Consider the following 17,233-nt stretch of genomic DNA (forward strand, 5'->3'; position numbering starts at 1 on the left):
TCCCGGTGAAAATCGGGAGAAATTCAGGAGAATGGTTGCCCCGGGAGATTTTCGGGAGGGGCACTGAAATTCTGGAGTCTCCCGGAAAAATCGGGAGGGTTGGCAAGTATGTAATGGGTGGTAATAGCAAGTTTGACCAATATTTTTGACAAGAACACTGGCTTCCTGTGCACTTAAGATGTGACTTTAAGGTTTTACTACTGATTGTATTGTACCATATGTCCCGGCAAGAAATCTGCGTTCAAAGAACTCCGGCTTAATAGTGATTCCCAGAGCCCAAAAAAAGTCTGCGGGCTATAGAGCGTTTTTCTATTCGGGCTCCAGTACTCTGGAATGCCCTACCGGTAACAGTTAGAGATGCTACCTCAGTAGAAGCATTTAAGTCCCATCTTAAAACTCATTTGTATACTCTAGTCTTTAAATAGACCCCCTTTTTAGACCAGTTGATCTGTCGTTTCTTTTCTTTTCTGCTCAGGGGACGGGGGGGCACAGGTTCGGTGGCCACGGATGAAGTGCTGGCTGTCCAAAGTCGGGACCCGGGGTGGACCGCTCGTCTGTGCATCGGTTGGGGACGTCTCTGCGCTGCTAACCTGTCTCCACTCGGGATGGTCTCTTGCTGGCCCCACTATGGACTGGACTCTCACTATTATGTTAGATCAACTATGGACTGGACTCTCACAATATTATGCTAGATCCACTCGACGTCCATTGCACCGGTCGCCCTTGGAAGTGGGGGTCCCCACATCTGCGGTCCTCTCCAAGGTTTCTCATTGTTCCACTGGGTTGAGTTTTTCCTTGCCCTGATGTGGGATCTGAACCAAGGATGTCATTGTGGCTTGTGCAGCCCCTTGAGACACTTGTGATTTAGGGCTATATAAATAAACATTGATTGATTGATTAACCTTTAGCACATATCTCACCAATCGGTAGCACTCTTCTCGCCCACCCGACCCACTGTACTTGTTTTCGTCTTTGTATTAAATAAACATTTCAGCTATTTCCGATTATGCCTTTTGCTCCACTTTCCCCATTTTGTCAGTTTTTTTTAGGTTTAATTTTTATTACTACATAATAAAAAAAAAAAAAAAAAACAAGCCATGCACTTTTGGCACCACTGCTTTTTATAATTATTCGTCAGGGGTTTTGAGCGCCTGACACAAAGTGGACTTGTGAGCAATCACAACTCTGGTCGACTATTTAGTTAGTTAACGGTAATTAAAGGGAAGCTTGATTCCGGATGGCTGAGTAGCGTTTATACAGCAGCAGCCGGCCTCCGTAGCTCCTACTCTCTCCCCTCTGTTGCAAGTTTTGTTGATTCTATGTAACTTATTTATGTGTGCTATCGCTATGATATTTTTTTTCCTTGGACTCAGTCTGGAACCCCTCCCAGCCTTTGACTGAATATTTTTTCACCATACATAAGAGGTACGTGTAGACTGCAATATGATGGCAGTAAACTAACCTGACTCTCGCCAGACCGTTGTAGTTCGCTGAGCTCCACACAAGGGTCTGGGCTGGAAGGCAATGCAAACTCCTTCAAGATTGCAAAAAATAATGAACCAATCAGGATCACCGGGCTGGATTTCATAGATGTGATGTGGCGCCGAAGCAACTATTTGATTCAAACAAGACTGGCGCCACGCAGCGAGGAATCGTGTGCTGACATATTTTCTTTTCACAAACGACATCGATCGTCTACTGACATTGCTGCGTTGTTTCAGTAAATGTTCTCTAACTTTTCGCTCTGTCGTTATTTTAGACCAGTTGATCTGCCGTTTCTTTTCTGCCCACTACTAGCGACCACGCAGTCTGATAGTTTATACATCAATGATGAAATCTTAACATTGCAACACATACCAATACGGCCGGGTTAGCTTACTAAAGTGCAATTTTAAATTTTGCGCGAAATATCCTGCTGAAAACGTCTCGGTATGATGACGTTAGCGCGTGACGTCACGGATTGTAGAGGACATTTTGGGACAGCATGGTGGCCAGCTATTAAGTCGTCTGATTTCATCGCAAAATTCCACGGTATTCTGGACATCTGTGTTGGTGAATCTTTTGCAATTTGTTCAATGAACAATGGAGACAGCAAAGAAGAAAGCTGTAGTTGGAAAGCGGTGTATTGCGGGCGGCTGCAGCAACACAAACACAGCCGGTGTTTCATTGTTTACATTCCCGAAAGATGACAGTCAAGCTTTACCATTGGCCTGTGGAGAACTGGGACAACAGAGACTCTTACCAGGAGGACTTTGAGTTGGATGCGCAGACGCGGTACCGTGAGTACGCATGCAGCTGCGGCTTCCAAACATTTGATCGCTTGCCCATACGTGCGTGCCGCTATGTGCATGTCACGTACGTAACTTTGGGGACTTTGGGGAAATATATGTGCTGTATGAACTTTGGGGAGGTGAACGGTACTTTGGGCTGTGGTATTGAGTGTGTTGTGCAAGTGTTTGAGTTGTATTGGCGGGTTATATGGACGGGAGGGGGGAGGTGTTTGTCATGCGGGATTAATTTGTGGCATATTAAATATAAGCCTAGTTGTGTTGTGGCTAATAGAGTATATATATGTCTTGTGTTTATTTACTGTTTTAGTCATTCCCAGCTGAATATCAGGTCCCACCCGCCTCTCACAGCATCTTCCCTATCTGAATCGCTCCCACTGCCCTCTTGTCCTTCACTCTCCCTTTCCTCATCCACAAATCTTTCATCCTCGCTCAAATTAATGGGGAAATCGTCGCTTTCTCGGTCCGAATCGCTCTCGCTGCTGGTGGCCATGATTGTAAACAATGTGCAGATGTGAGGAGCTCCACAACCTGTAACGTCACGCTACTCGTCTGCTACTTCCGGTACAGGCAAGGCTTTTTTATCAGCGACCAAAAGTTGAGAACTTTATCGTCGATGTTCTCTACTAAATCCTCTCAGCAAAAATATGGCAATATCGCGAAATGATCAAGTATGACACATAGAATGGACCTGCTTGTTTTCTGTTCTTGGTGGTGCTTTGATTTGTTTGAGAATAAATCATGTTCCTACCTGCAAGGCCTGTCCAGAGTGTTTCATTTGCTTTTTCTTTTTCTCTACCTTCTCATGTGGCATTCATCTTCCACTGTAGCCATTTCTAATATAAAGTAGCGTAAAGTTCTTACTTATATATGTCAGTAGACTAGCTATCAAAGAGCTAAAAACTGTCGTGGGTTTACATAATTTACCCACGGAACTTTAGTTATTAGAGAATTCCGGTCGGACTGTTTTCACAGATATTGAGCTACGGATATAAATATGCTGCTCTGTTATTGATTTAAGTAATAAGAAAAAAATCATAGTATGACCCCTTTAATGCGCCTTATGAAAAAATACCTCATCGACAGTGCACCTTTTAATCCGGTGCGCCCTATTGTCCGAAGAATACGGTATTTCTATATAACCAAGCGGCAGTAAGTTCCTTTCGGCTTCTCCAAAGAACACAAACCGAGACACACACTTATCTTTGTAAACACTGCAAAAGCCACTTTGGGCCGAGCTGTTTGGAAACCTTTCGGTTGTGTTGTGCCCCTGGCCTGCTGCACAGGAAAAGTAATAATATGTGTCAGCTGCCTGGGGGGCTGCCCTCCATCACCCCCGCAGGCCAGAGATGCACTGATAGATTCCCTCTCTAATGTGGGACTGTTGTCTGAAGGCAGGCACCGCTTCGACAAAACGACACCAGTGTGCTAATGTCACATGATGCACACTAATGTGTTCAGAGATGATTATTATTCTCACTCCTAAATCTACTCAACCGATATCTAATAAGCTTCATGGAGGCTCCCTGAACAGAGCCCTTTGGGGGAATTTTTCAGTCCATTTTAAAGGATCGGGAAACTAGTTCTATTGTACAGTTGGGTGTTCCAACAGGACAATGACCCCAAACACACGTCAAAAGTGGTAAAGGAATGGCTAAATCAGGCTCGATTTAAGGTTTTAGAATGGCCTTCCCAAAGTCCTGACTTAAACGTGTGGACAATGCTGAAGAAACAAGACCATGTCAGAAAACCAACACATTTTGTCAAGAGAAGTGGTCAAAAATTCAACCAGAAGCTTGCGGATGGCTACCAAAAGCGCCTTATTGCAGTGAAACTTGCCAAGGGACATGTAACCAAATATTAACATTGCTGTATGTATACTTTTGACCCAGCCGATTGGGTCACATTTTCAGTAGACCCATAATAAATTCATAAAAGCACCAAACTTCATGAATATTTTTTGTGACCAACAAGTATGTGCTCCAATCACTCTATCACAAAAAAATAAGAGACATTATTGAAAACTCAAGACAGCCATGACATTATGTTCTTTACAAGTGTATGTAAACTCTTGACCACGACTGTATGTATACATGTACTCTGAGTGCTAAGTTGTTAGGAAAAGGGAGGTATTATACCAACTACTGTTGCGGTAAAGTGACGGCGTATAAACGCAGCTTACATACTCCATCTTTGTCACAGCCAGAAGAAAGGAAGCAGCAGTTTAATAATAATTTCTGTTTTCCTCCATTAGAAACAAGTTAGTTCTTTCTGCAGGGCATCACTTCTGCTCCCCATCTGTGGGTCTTCCCCAAGGGAGGAGGCATTTGAAGACTTTATGACAGTTTGAACTGTGAAAGGCTGTGCGTTTTTAGCTTCGCTGGGAATTAAGCCACACACTTAAAATAATCACTGAGCTCTCTGGAGACTCCTTCTGCTCTCGTGTTTTACGTTGCTCTCCGAGTCCTACTAGCCTACTAAAACACTGTTAGGGGAAATATCACATTTGATTGGATTTGTCGTACAGTGAACTTGAATACATTTGAAGTTTGCTGCTCATAAAAGCCTGTGATGTGGGTCGAAGCAGACGCACACACACACACACAGGTCAAGACATTGTCTTGGTGTGTGTAAACGTATGTATATATACATACAGTACATATACACACATTTATATACACACACATATTTATATACACACACATATACATATACACACACACACATATATATATATATATATACATATATGTCTATATATATGTATATATATATATATATATATATATATATATATATATATATATATATAAATATATATATATATATATATATATATGTATATATATATATATATATATATATATATATATATACACACACACAAACATATATGTGTGTGTGTATATGTACATGTGTGTGTACACACATATATACATATACACACATTTTTAGATATACATATACACACACAGCCCTGCGATGAGGTGGCAACTTGTCCAGGGTGTACGCCGCCTTCCACCCGATCGTAGCTGAGATAGGCTCCAGCGCCCCCCGCGACCCCAAAGGGAATAAGCGGTAGAAAATGGATGGATGGATATACACGCACAACATATATATATATATTTATATATACGTATACACACATACACATATATACATGTACACGTTTATTCATATACATATAAATACATACACACATGTATATGTATACTTATATATAAACATGGACATATATACATGTACAGGCAAGGCTTTATACATACATATATACATGTATACATATATATATATATATATATACACACATACATATATATATATATATTAATATATATACATATATATATATGTATATATATATATATACATACATATATATATATATATATACATATATACATACATATGCATACATACATACATACACACATATACAGTACCATACATATAGATATACAGTATACATACATATACATATACAGTATACATACATATACATATACAGTATACATACATATACATTTACAGTATATATATATATATATATATATATATATATATATATATATATATATATATATATATATATATATATATACAAATATTCATATATACATACATATGCATACATACATATATTTTTTACATTTATTTTGTTGTTGTTGAAACTATTACGGACAAACTTAGATTGCAGGATTCAATAGTTTATTGTTTTAATCACCCTAGTATTTTTAAATTACCCAGCTGATTTTTTGTACATTTACCCAAAACGATGAATAGTCTATTCAGGTCTATTTGTATACAAAAGGCGCATTAACAGTGTCATATTATGACAACAAACAAACGCATGCACCTTTTGTCATGCAAATATTGTCAGAAGCCTGGAAAAAGCAGCCACAGCTGACTTGGTGGCTTTACACCTCTGTTATTATACTATTTATTTTGATATACTAGACATACAATGACATGCACATTGTTCCTAAAACCAGCCTGCACTCACACAGAGCCCTGGGAACATTAATTAATTTAAAGAATCTTTTTTTTGTGTTGGTGTGTTTAAAGCTTGCATGCATGCCTGTGTTGCTGAAACCTAAATTATAACATTTTTAATTAGCAGTGAGATATTACATGAGGAGTGAAGTGTACTTATGCAGATCCCAAATATACAACAGTAAGTACCAATAGGTATGAAAAGTTGTTTTTGCATAATAGGTCGAAACAAAACGCCAGACAATATGCCTTATACACACACCATAATAATACGTGTATGTGGAAGCACAGTACGTCTGACTATGGTAGCCATAATGTGCCGACAATCCGTCAAGTGGTGCGGCTTCGTAGCATACCAAAGCCGTACTAAAACATTTTGACAGATTTTTGAGCGCCCGGTGTAATGTTCTATATTCTCAAAGTTTTGGTGTTGTTTAGTGAGTCCACATGTACCTCGTATGTGTGACTGCCATCTACTGGTCCCACTTATCATTAAACCATGTACCAAATAAAATTACTTTGAGGTCGGGAACCACAACCAGAATTAATCCGTACATTAGGCGCACCGGGTTATAAGGCGCACTGTCGATTTTCGAGAAAGTGTACCCTACAGTCCGAATAATTTGGTAATCAAGATAGAAAAACATTAAATAAAGGTTACAAAAAAATATGTATTTGATTGAGTGAAATCATTTCTGATCTCAAAACAAAATGTGGCTTAGTACTTGGTGGAGAAATCCTCGGTCAGAGGTTTCTTGTCGTTGGCCAGAAGAGTTGCAAACATCTCATGAGGGATAAGCCGAATGTTTCCGCCTCCAAGTCTGATGCCTTTGTCTGGTCATACTCACCATTCCTCTGCCTCAATTTTGCTCTCATCTAAACACCTCGCATTCTCCTAAGCCTTTTCTGTGTACAGTATGTACGGTCCGCGTTTATGGTATGTGTGAAGGGGTGTCGGGGGGGAGAATGCGAGATCTCATTATCATTGCTTTTCTTGGCGACTTAAAGAGATAATTTCCAAGCTCCTTCCTTGTAATTTCATGCTGAGTGCTCCTTACCCCATGAGATGAACCCTCGCTTGGAGCGTGAGAGTAATTGACTGTAATCTTGCATTTCTTTCAATTGTGGCATCTTTCCCACCAAGAATCTTGTTGATGGACGTGTCGCCCATTCCGGTCTTGTGCGGGTCTACAATTCTGTCCCTGAGGTCCTTCGACAGCGCTTTGGTCCTGTCCATCATGGTGCATGTGTTAATGGAGAAGGCGGTTCCGGCGAGAGGTGCCTTTTATTCACATAACGAGTTGAGACTAGGAGTGTTTTCATAATAGTGCCTCATTTACATAAAAATAGGGTTTTAGAATACTTGCTGGTTGGTAGGGGATCAAATAATTATTTCAAATCAAATAAAGCATTTTGGGCATTGTGGGGGGGCGTGGCCTGCGGGCCTGCAGCGAAGCGGGATGTGCCAGGACTGGCTTCGAGATCAGCGACAGGTGTGTAGATGACACAGCTGAGAGTGTTTGTCTGATCACCATACTTGCCAACCCTCCCGGATTTTCTGGGAGACTCCCGAAATTCAGCGCCTCTCCCGAAAACCTCCCGGGACAAATTTTCTCACGAAAATCTCCCGAAATTCATGCGGACCTGAGTGACGTGTCGACAGCCTGTTTTCACGTCCGTAAAGCAGTGCGTCTGCCGTAAACAGCAATGTTGTGTCACTCTTAAACAGGACAATACTGCCATCTACTGTACATGCATATGTGACAATAACATCTCGGGCTTTTAGAGAGTGCAGTGCACAACTGCGCACACAACAAGGAGACGAAGCAGAATGCATCATCAGAGAGGGTGTTCAGCATGGTTAGAAAAATAGTGACAGAGAATAGAACAAGGATGGACAATTCAACCCTTAACTCAACAATTAGTAGATGAGTGTTATGTGTGTGTACATAAATAAATGAACACTGAAATTCAAGTATTTTTCTTATTTATATATATATATGTATATATAATAAAATATATATATATATATATATATATATATATATATATATATATATATATATATATATATATATATAGCTAGAATTAACTGAAAGTCAAGTATTTCTTATATATATATATATATATATATATATATATATATATATATATATATATATATATTAAATACTTTTGACTTGGTGAATTCTAGCTGTAAATATACTCCTCCCCTCTTAACCACGCCCCCAACCACGCCCCCCCGGGACCACACCTCCCCCCCACCCCCACCATCTCCCGAAATCGGAGGTCTCAAGGTTGGCAAGTATGCTGATCACCTGTCGCTCTGTTAAAGGCAGCAGTAAGGAAGGGAAAGGGAGAGCCGTTGATGGTGGAACACGAGTCGAAACAGAGCAGAGAGACCATTGATGTGCTCAATCCAGGCAAAAGACGATTGCTGAAAAGCACAAAGACTTTGGCACCATCCAACAAGATTATTGTACAATAAACTGTGTTGTAAACTCTGAAAAAGAGTGGTGATGTCAGTGACTGGTGGTCCAAAGAACCCATAGGAGCAAGATCTCTACATGTGCAAACTTAATAGCTGATCGACTAAGCTGGTGTTAGTTTACGTTAAAGTACCACTGAGGTGTGGTGAAATTAACCTCTGCATTTGACCCATCCCCTTGTTCCACCCCCTGGGAGGTGAGGGGAGCAGTGAGCAGCAGCGGTGGCCACGCTCGGGAAATCATTTTGGTGATTTAACCCCCAATTCCAACCCTTGATGCTGAGTGCCAAACAGGGAGGCAATGGGTCCCATTTCTATAGTCTTTGGTATGACCCGGGCGGGGTTTGAACTCACGACCTCAGGGCGGACACTCTGAGCAGGCTCGTGTGCCGAGGATTGTGTCTTTTAAATAAGCAAATTGGGGAACACAATCTATTCAGCTACATGCCGAATATATGCTGACCATCAGAACACCCACAATACCGGGAGCAGGAGATTTATCAAGACTGGAACTGTTCTACGGCCACTGTGTTGTGTCTGTATTTAGCATGTCTGGAATGTGCATGTAACCTGGCACAGTTACGCACAAATGGCTGATAAGTCAAAAATGTAAATATTCTACATTTGGTCTATTCATTTATGACGGTTTATAATTGTATAGCAGCTTGATAACTTAAGGGACTGATTAATCCAAATTATAATGATTTGTTTTGGTGTTTGCTGGCATGTTTTTGTTTGTGTGTTAGTTCAAATAAGAGATACAGTATACTGTTATAATATATCTTCTATATGAAAAAAAATATTGCATTAATAATCTTTTCAAATCTGGGCCATTCCGGAGTTAGGGATGCGAACCTCTTTGTGATGAACGATTCAATTCACATCTCGATGCACGGGTTGCGATGCGATTGAAAAACGATTGATATTTAAAACAGAACGATCCCATGCGATTCGATTAGTGTATGAACGATTCGATACGATTCGATTTAGTTCGTGAATGATTGAGTAAGATTCGATATGGTGTATGAATGATTCGATTCTATGGTTAACATTTGCTGATGGACACAAAAGCATTCCTTCCCGTTAGAGCAAGCCTGGGCAATTATTTTGCCTTGGGGGTCCAAATTTAGAGAAAAAAATGTGTCTGGGGGCCGGTATATCTATTTTTAGGAACACTAAATAAAAAACCCTCAAAATAATGTCTGAATGCTAAAAACGTTATGACAGACCGCCTTAAAAAAACGTAATGGAATTTTATTTGTTTTTTTACTGAATGAGACACTGTGGAGAATGCATATATGTTTAAGAGTTATTTCTTTATTAATAGTCATGTTTGTAGTAGTTAGTACTTTTCCATTGTATATTCTGTATACCAGTTTCTCTTTGTCTAGAGGTCTGTTTAGTGTTTTAGACTTTGAATGTGAAGAGGATACATCCCCCTCCTTGCCTTATCAGTGTTGGGGGAAAAAAAAAGGGGGGGGGGGCATTCCTTTCTGGGGGGGACTGCTTTCCTTTTCAAGAGGTAGTTGTTTTTTTTCCGTTTGAATGTTAGACCATCCCGAGATGACGGTATGACTGTATTGGTCTGGGCTGGCCTCCTGAAGCTTCAGTAAAACTTGATAATATTCCTATTCTGTCTTGATGGTCCTTCTTACTCAGCATATATGTCATCGAAAGAATTTGGGATTGACCAGTGACTTTCACCCAGAATGTACATAAAAATAAAGAATGTGGGATTTACAATAGTAACTATGAACGATAAAACACTGAATATTGACATATTTTACAACCAAGCGAAACGCAACAAAACAGCGAAATATGAACGCGAAGGGTAAAAGGGTAAAAAGAAACCCCACCTACAATCCGATACATCTGATGTATCACTAAGCTTTAGAACTTTGTTGTAAAAATCTCCTTCCGCGTCTGTCCCTGACACCCGCATTTCAGGCTGGCCGCACTGGAAACACTCTGTGGAAACGCTCCCCACCCACACTGCTTGGTGCTTCGTCTGAGCTGCTGTGACTTAGATGACCATAGTAACTAGTATATCATGCAAAAGCGCAGAGTCCAGCCATTGAAATACTTTGTATAGTTCAAAACTTACGGTCATTTGAAAACATCACCGCACTTCATAATTAGAGATGTCCGATGATGGCTTTTTTGCAGATATCCGATATTCCGATATTGTCCAACTCTTAATTACCGATTCCGATATCAACCGATACCGATATATACAGTCGTGGAATTAACACATTATTATGCCTAATTTTGTTGTGATGCCCCGCTGGATGCATTAAACAATGTAACAAGGTTTTCCAAAATAAATCAACTCAAGTTATGGAAAAAAATGCCAACATGGCACTGCCATATTTATTATTGAAGTCACAAAGTGCATTATTTTTTTTAACATGCCTCAAAACAGCAGCTTGGAATTATACTGTAGCGTCCCGGAAGAGTTAGTGCTGCAAGGGGTTCTGGGCATTTGTTCTGTTGTGTTTATGTTATTATATACTGTATTGTAAAAACTATTTTTGTGAGATAAAAATAGTTAAATATCTGCTTGCCATTTTTATTTATTAAAGCAAGTTATAAATTAAAAAAAATCTAATAATCAAATGCATGTGCATTTCGATTAATCATGATTAATCACAGGTTATTACCAGCATGCATAATGTAAAATAATTTTAAAAAATCGGCCCTCTGAAAGCAGCCATTACTGTGATGTGGCCCTCAATGAAAATGAGTATGACACCCCTGCTTTAAAGGGTACCGTCAAATTCTAAAGAGCCATTTTCAGTCTTACCTGTTTCACAATAGCGTCCTGTGAATCCTGAAGGACAAACACAAGTGTTGGGAGACACACACGTCCCGCCGCTCCTGCACCCGTCTTCACAGAACGCTAGAAAGACGAAACATGTATTAAAAAAAAAAGGTGTGTACAATCATTTTCACAACCATTAGACAGAGGTGAGCACTTTTGTAGGGTATAAGATCTTTTTTGGGTAATCAATCACTAATAATAATTATAATTCACTCACATGGTAATTATTATTATTTCATTTGTTTATCAGTATCATACTGTATGTTATTGTTGCCAGAATTCTCACTTTTCTGTAACTATCATTGTGTGAATGCTCCAAAGCATACACACATATGGTTTTCTTTCTTCTGCTTCTTCTTCTTCTCCTCCAGATTTTGGCGCTCTACCTTCCACGTTTCATCCGATTCAAATCGTTCCAACTTCAAATTTTTCAGCCTATTTGGGAATTGCGGGCTTTTCCTTGAAAAATTCCAAAAATTCCCAGATTTCCCACAATTCCAGGTTTTCCGAGCCATTTTTCCCCATTCAAAATGAATTGGCCATTTTTTTTAAACTTCCACCTTTTCCACATTTTTAAACCGATTCAAAGCATTTCACCTTCAACACATTCCACTCATCTTGCACATTTAAACTATAATTTTTTCACGTTAAAATTTTTTTCCAGGAATTTCCGTTTTTTCAAATCCTTTTTTCACCCTATTTTCTGGCGACGACTCCTTCCACCCTTTAAAACCCACTTCAACCGTTTCACCGTCAAATCATTCCTCCTAATCAGGACAAAAAACTAAGTTGTTTTTTGAACTGGAAAAATTCCCGGTTTTCCAGGAAGTCCTCAATACCATTTCTCAATTAAAAATGTCCCTACTTCAACATTTCTTGACCAATTAGAAAAATTCCAACACCAACCATTTCAACTCATTCAGAACATTCCAATTATTTTGCATTTTCCAAAAAATTCCCTCTTTTCCCGAAATTCCCACATTTCCATGAAATTCCCAAATTCCCATCGAAATTTCAAAGTTCCACAACTCCCACATTTTTTATCCGATTCAAACGGTTCCATCTTGAAAATATTCAACCTGTTCAGGAATTGTCTGCTCCCTTTCAACAATTGTAAAAAAAAATTCCCGGATTTCCTAGAATTCTGAGTTTTTAGGGACATTTTCCCAATTCAAAATTAAATATCTATTTTTCACACTTCCACAATTCCCACATTTTTAAACCGATTCAAACCATTTAACCTTCAACACATTCCACTCATCTTGCAAATTCAAACTATAATTTTTTCAGGTTAAAAAAATTCCAGGAATTTCCAGAATTCCCGTTTTTTGAAATTATTTTTTCACCCTTTTTTCTGACGACTACTCCTTCCACATTTTTCAACCCACTTCAACCGTTCCACCGTCAAATCATTCCTCTTAATCTGGAAAAATTCCCGGTTTTCCCGAAATTCCAGGAATTCCTCAATACCATTTCTCAATTAAAAATGTTGCTACTTCAACATTTCTCGACCGATTTGAAAAATTCCAACACCAACCATTTCAACTCATTCAGAATATTACAATTATTTTTCATTTAAAAAAAAAATTCCTCTTTTCCCGAAATTCCCAAATTTCCATGAAATTCCCAAATTTCCATATAATTCCCAAATTTCCATGAATTTCCCAAATTCCCATCGAAATTTCAAAGTTCCACAACACCCACATTTTTTATCCGATTCAAACGGTTGCATCTTCAAAATATTCAGCCTGTTCAGTAATTGTCTGCACCTTTTCAACAATTGTAAAAAAAAAATCCCGGGATTTCCTAGAATTCTCAGTTTTTAGGGACATTTTCCTTATTCAAAATTAATTATCTATTTTTCACACTTTCACAATTCCCACATTTTTAAACCGTTTCAAACCATTTCACCTTCAACACATTCCACTCATTCTGCACATTCAAACTATAATTTTTTCAAGTAAAAAAAAAATTCCAGAATTTCCAGAATTCCTGTTTTTTCTAATCCTTTTTTCACCCTTTTTTCTGGCGACGACTCCTTCCACATTTTTCAACCCACTTCAACCGTTTCACCGTCAAATCATTCCTCCTAATCAGGACAAAAAACAAAGTTGTTTTTTGAACTGGAAAAATTCCCGGTTTTCCAGGAATTCCTCAATACCATTTCTCAATTAAAAATGTCCCTACTTCAACATTTCTTGACCAATTAGAAAAATTCCAACACCAACCATTTCAACTCATTCAGAACATTCCAATTATTTTGCATTTTCCAAAAAATTCCCTCTTTTCCCGAAATTCCCAAATTTCCATGAAATTCCCAAATTGCTCGTAATAAAGGAAGACGTCTTGGTTCCTCCACGCATAACCAACTTTTTGCAGTCATTGCAAATTGCCAGTTTTTTATCCGTCAAACACACTTTAAAATAATCCCAAACAATAGACATGGTGTCATTAGTCAGTCACCGAACAAGCTTGCTTGTTAGCCACGGCTACAGCACCGGCAACAACACACTCTTGTTGTTGTTATGCTGCGCTCGCGGCGGTTTGATGAGGTCATCAAGCGTCGCTAGTAAACCTCTCATGCTGCAGTCGTCAACTCCTGTGTTGTGTGTGGGAGAGAGGAGAGGGGAGGGGCTGCTGACTGGGTTTATATCCGTGTTTTACCGGATATGTACCGCTCCGTACAACGGCGTTTTAAAAAGTCATTAATTTTACTTTTTGAAACCGATACCGATAGTTTCCGATATCACATTTTAAAGCATTTATTGCCGATATTGGAATATATTATAAATAGAATACGAAACAATAGAATGGATAGTGATGTTGTAGTGCAAATTGACGATAAAAACAAAGACAGCAAACAAAACTTTGTGAATTTTGGAATTATTAACACGATTAATGCCATTAGATCACTTTTTAAACTGCTTGTCTGTGCGACGTGGTTATATTTTTGACTGTTCTGTTTTGACCTACAGACTAATTTTACAGCCCTTTATAGAGCGAGTGCAAATGGCACTGTCGCTGTTACTTTAAGGCAAACATAACATGATAATTAACTAGAATGTGCAATCTGGAAGAAATTGCATGTGAATGCTAAAATACTGAAGCTGAACTAAAATGCTAACAGGCTACGCGCCATCCAGGCTGGAAAAGTCTGCCTCATTAGTAATGGGTCCGCCTTCATTGACGACTTAAGCGCCTGTGCCTTAATTACTAATAAGTATATTAATAGTAAATAAGAGAAGCGTGCGTAACTTTATGCGCAAATGGGGAAAAAAGGCCCTTAATACATAGTTAAGATTCTGAAATTAGAAATATTACTAAATTATTTTTATATGAGGAGATTATTAAAATTGCTACTTATTGCATATGCTATACATTCATTATGTTTTTTTTTTTGTTTTTTTTTAACCTTTTTGTGACGTGAATATACAGTACAGGCCAAAAGTTTGGACACATCTTATTATTCCAATGTGTTTTCTTTATTTTCATGACTATTTACATTGTAACTTGTGTGGAGGATGCATATATGTTTAAGAGTTCTTTCTTTTTACATAGCCATGTTTAGACAAGCTAGTACTTTTCCTTTGTATATTCTACTAGTCTCTCTTTGTCTTCAGATTGTCTGTTTAGTGTCTTAAACCATCAGGAATGTGAATACCTCCCCCACTTGTTCCTTATCAGTGTTGCCAGGGGGAGAGATGGGGGCTTTCTTTGTCTGCAAGGAGTTGGCTTTTCCGTTTGAATGTCAGATCAACTAGAGTAGCCGATATGAATGTATTGGTTAAGTTGATCTCCTAAAACTTTAGTAAAACTTGAAAATATTCCAATTCTGTCTTGATGGTCCTTCTTACTCAGCATATATGTCATCTAAATAATTTAGGATTGACCAGTAATTTAGATTCCCTGGGAGAAAGAGCTGGTTGATGCAACACTTGTCACTGAAGGCATCAAAACTACGACACCTGTGAAGTGAAAACCATTTCAGGTGACTACCCTTGAAGCTCATTGAGAGAATGCCAAGAGTGTGCGAAACTGTACTCAGAGCAAAGGGTGGCTATTTTGAAGAAACTAGAATATAAAACATATTTTCAGTTAAGTACATAACACCTCATTCGTAGTTGTGATGCCTTCAGTAACAATCTACAATGTAAATAGTCATAAAAACAAAGAAAACGCATTGAATGAGGAGAAGGTGTGTCCAAACTTTTGGCCTGTACTGTATATAATATAACCGCAAAATGAGAAGCAAAAAAGCATGGTTAATCCTGCCAGAAAATTGTTCTGAGCAGTAAAAAAAAAAAAAGCATATGAGAGTACGTGAATAAGGGCTAATTTGTCAGAGCTTCTAACGAGCGGGATTAAGGCCTTCTGAAAGACGGGAGAAAAAGCCAGTTAATTGAGTAAGTTCATTAAAGAAGAAATGACTGGAGTATGTCTAAGCTTAATTAATAACACAATTTGAAAGATGAGCCTTAATGAAGTGACACATCTATTTACAGTGGAGTCACATGCATCACTCCTCTGAGTGTTGGGAACATTAACCACAACAAATACACTTAAATCAGAGTTCAATGCCACCGGCTCAACATTTGACTGATTTGAAAAAGTCCTTCACTCCGAGCTTGATTGCGTCGCCGCTAATAAACCTCAAACTGAAATATTAACTGCACTTATATTGACTCGATCCATCTCCGGCGCTAATTACCATTTCACCACCATCAGCACAATGCGAAAAAGACTTTCAAACGGGGGGCGGGGAAACCACAATGACCATCGTTATACTTGTGATACATTATTAAGTGTATCCATACTCATCTAATGAATTGGGCTGCAGTAGAATTAATGTTCAGGCATCATTAAGCCTCTCTTTTAATACGCATGCTATTTTGTTAATTGTATGATCGAGTCTTCATTCCACAGCACATTGTTGCTGCCAAGGGAATACACAAAATGATAAATTGGCACTGAGGCGCAAAAGTACGTATCTACAGAAAAAAGGGGGATTCATTTTGGCCCGGGTCGTCACGCTTTACCTGACACATGAAACGTGACAAATTAGGGGTGGGGGGTGAACTATCCGCTTTAGCCACCAGATGGCAGTAGAGTGTTGAATGTCTGAAAAATGTGTTTTACGGCAATTCCAACTTTGACCAGTGGCTATGTAGAGAGGATAATTTCACCGATAATTTCATTGGCTTTAACTTTTAACTTTAAATACACATCACTACCGCCAAGCTACTGGAAAATGTAGTTCAGCTCTGTGTCTTACTCATTACTGGCAATGAGCGGCACCACAATGGTGACGCCGATGTGGCTCACCTCCAAAATCGTACCAACTAATCCTTATCCCATTTCTGGCATTCCCTTAAAGTTTCAGGAAAAATCTGTTATGTTTGTTGTCTTCTCCCTGCCTTCTCTATTGGTTTTTCAGTTTCTTCCTCAGTCTTTTGTCCCCAACGAGGCACACCTGCTGCTAATCACTTCCTTGTAGCATTTAAGCGCGTCTCCACCAGCTGGTCCCTGCCGGCTATTGTTCCTGAACTCCGCTCTGACATGTGCTACCTTGATTCTGCTTCCCTGGTATGTTGCCTTCGCATATTTCTGTATATTGACCTCGTTGTGTTTTTGTTTTCCTAGCCA

The 17,233-nt window shown here is 39.0% G+C and overlaps 1 protein-coding gene across 2 annotated transcripts in view; it reads right to left on the bottom strand.

The window, feature by feature from the left end:
• Positions 1 to 17,233, bottom strand: part of LOC133615912 (protein kinase C-binding protein NELL1-like) — a 547,026-nt gene that overhangs the window by 47,532 nt on the left and 482,261 nt on the right. For both annotated transcript variants that reach the window (XM_061974796.1, XM_061974797.1), the window contains exon 15: positions 11,573 to 11,668. In XM_061974796.1, coding sequence (XP_061830780.1) covers positions 11,573 to 11,668 — 96 coding nt within the window. The remainder of the gene's footprint in view (positions 1 to 11,572; positions 11,669 to 17,233) is intronic.

Source organism: Nerophis lumbriciformis, linkage group LG15 (assembly GCF_033978685.3).
Source record: "Nerophis lumbriciformis linkage group LG15, RoL_Nlum_v2.1, whole genome shotgun sequence".
NCBI lineage: Eukaryota > Metazoa > Chordata > Actinopteri > Syngnathiformes > Syngnathidae > Nerophis > Nerophis lumbriciformis.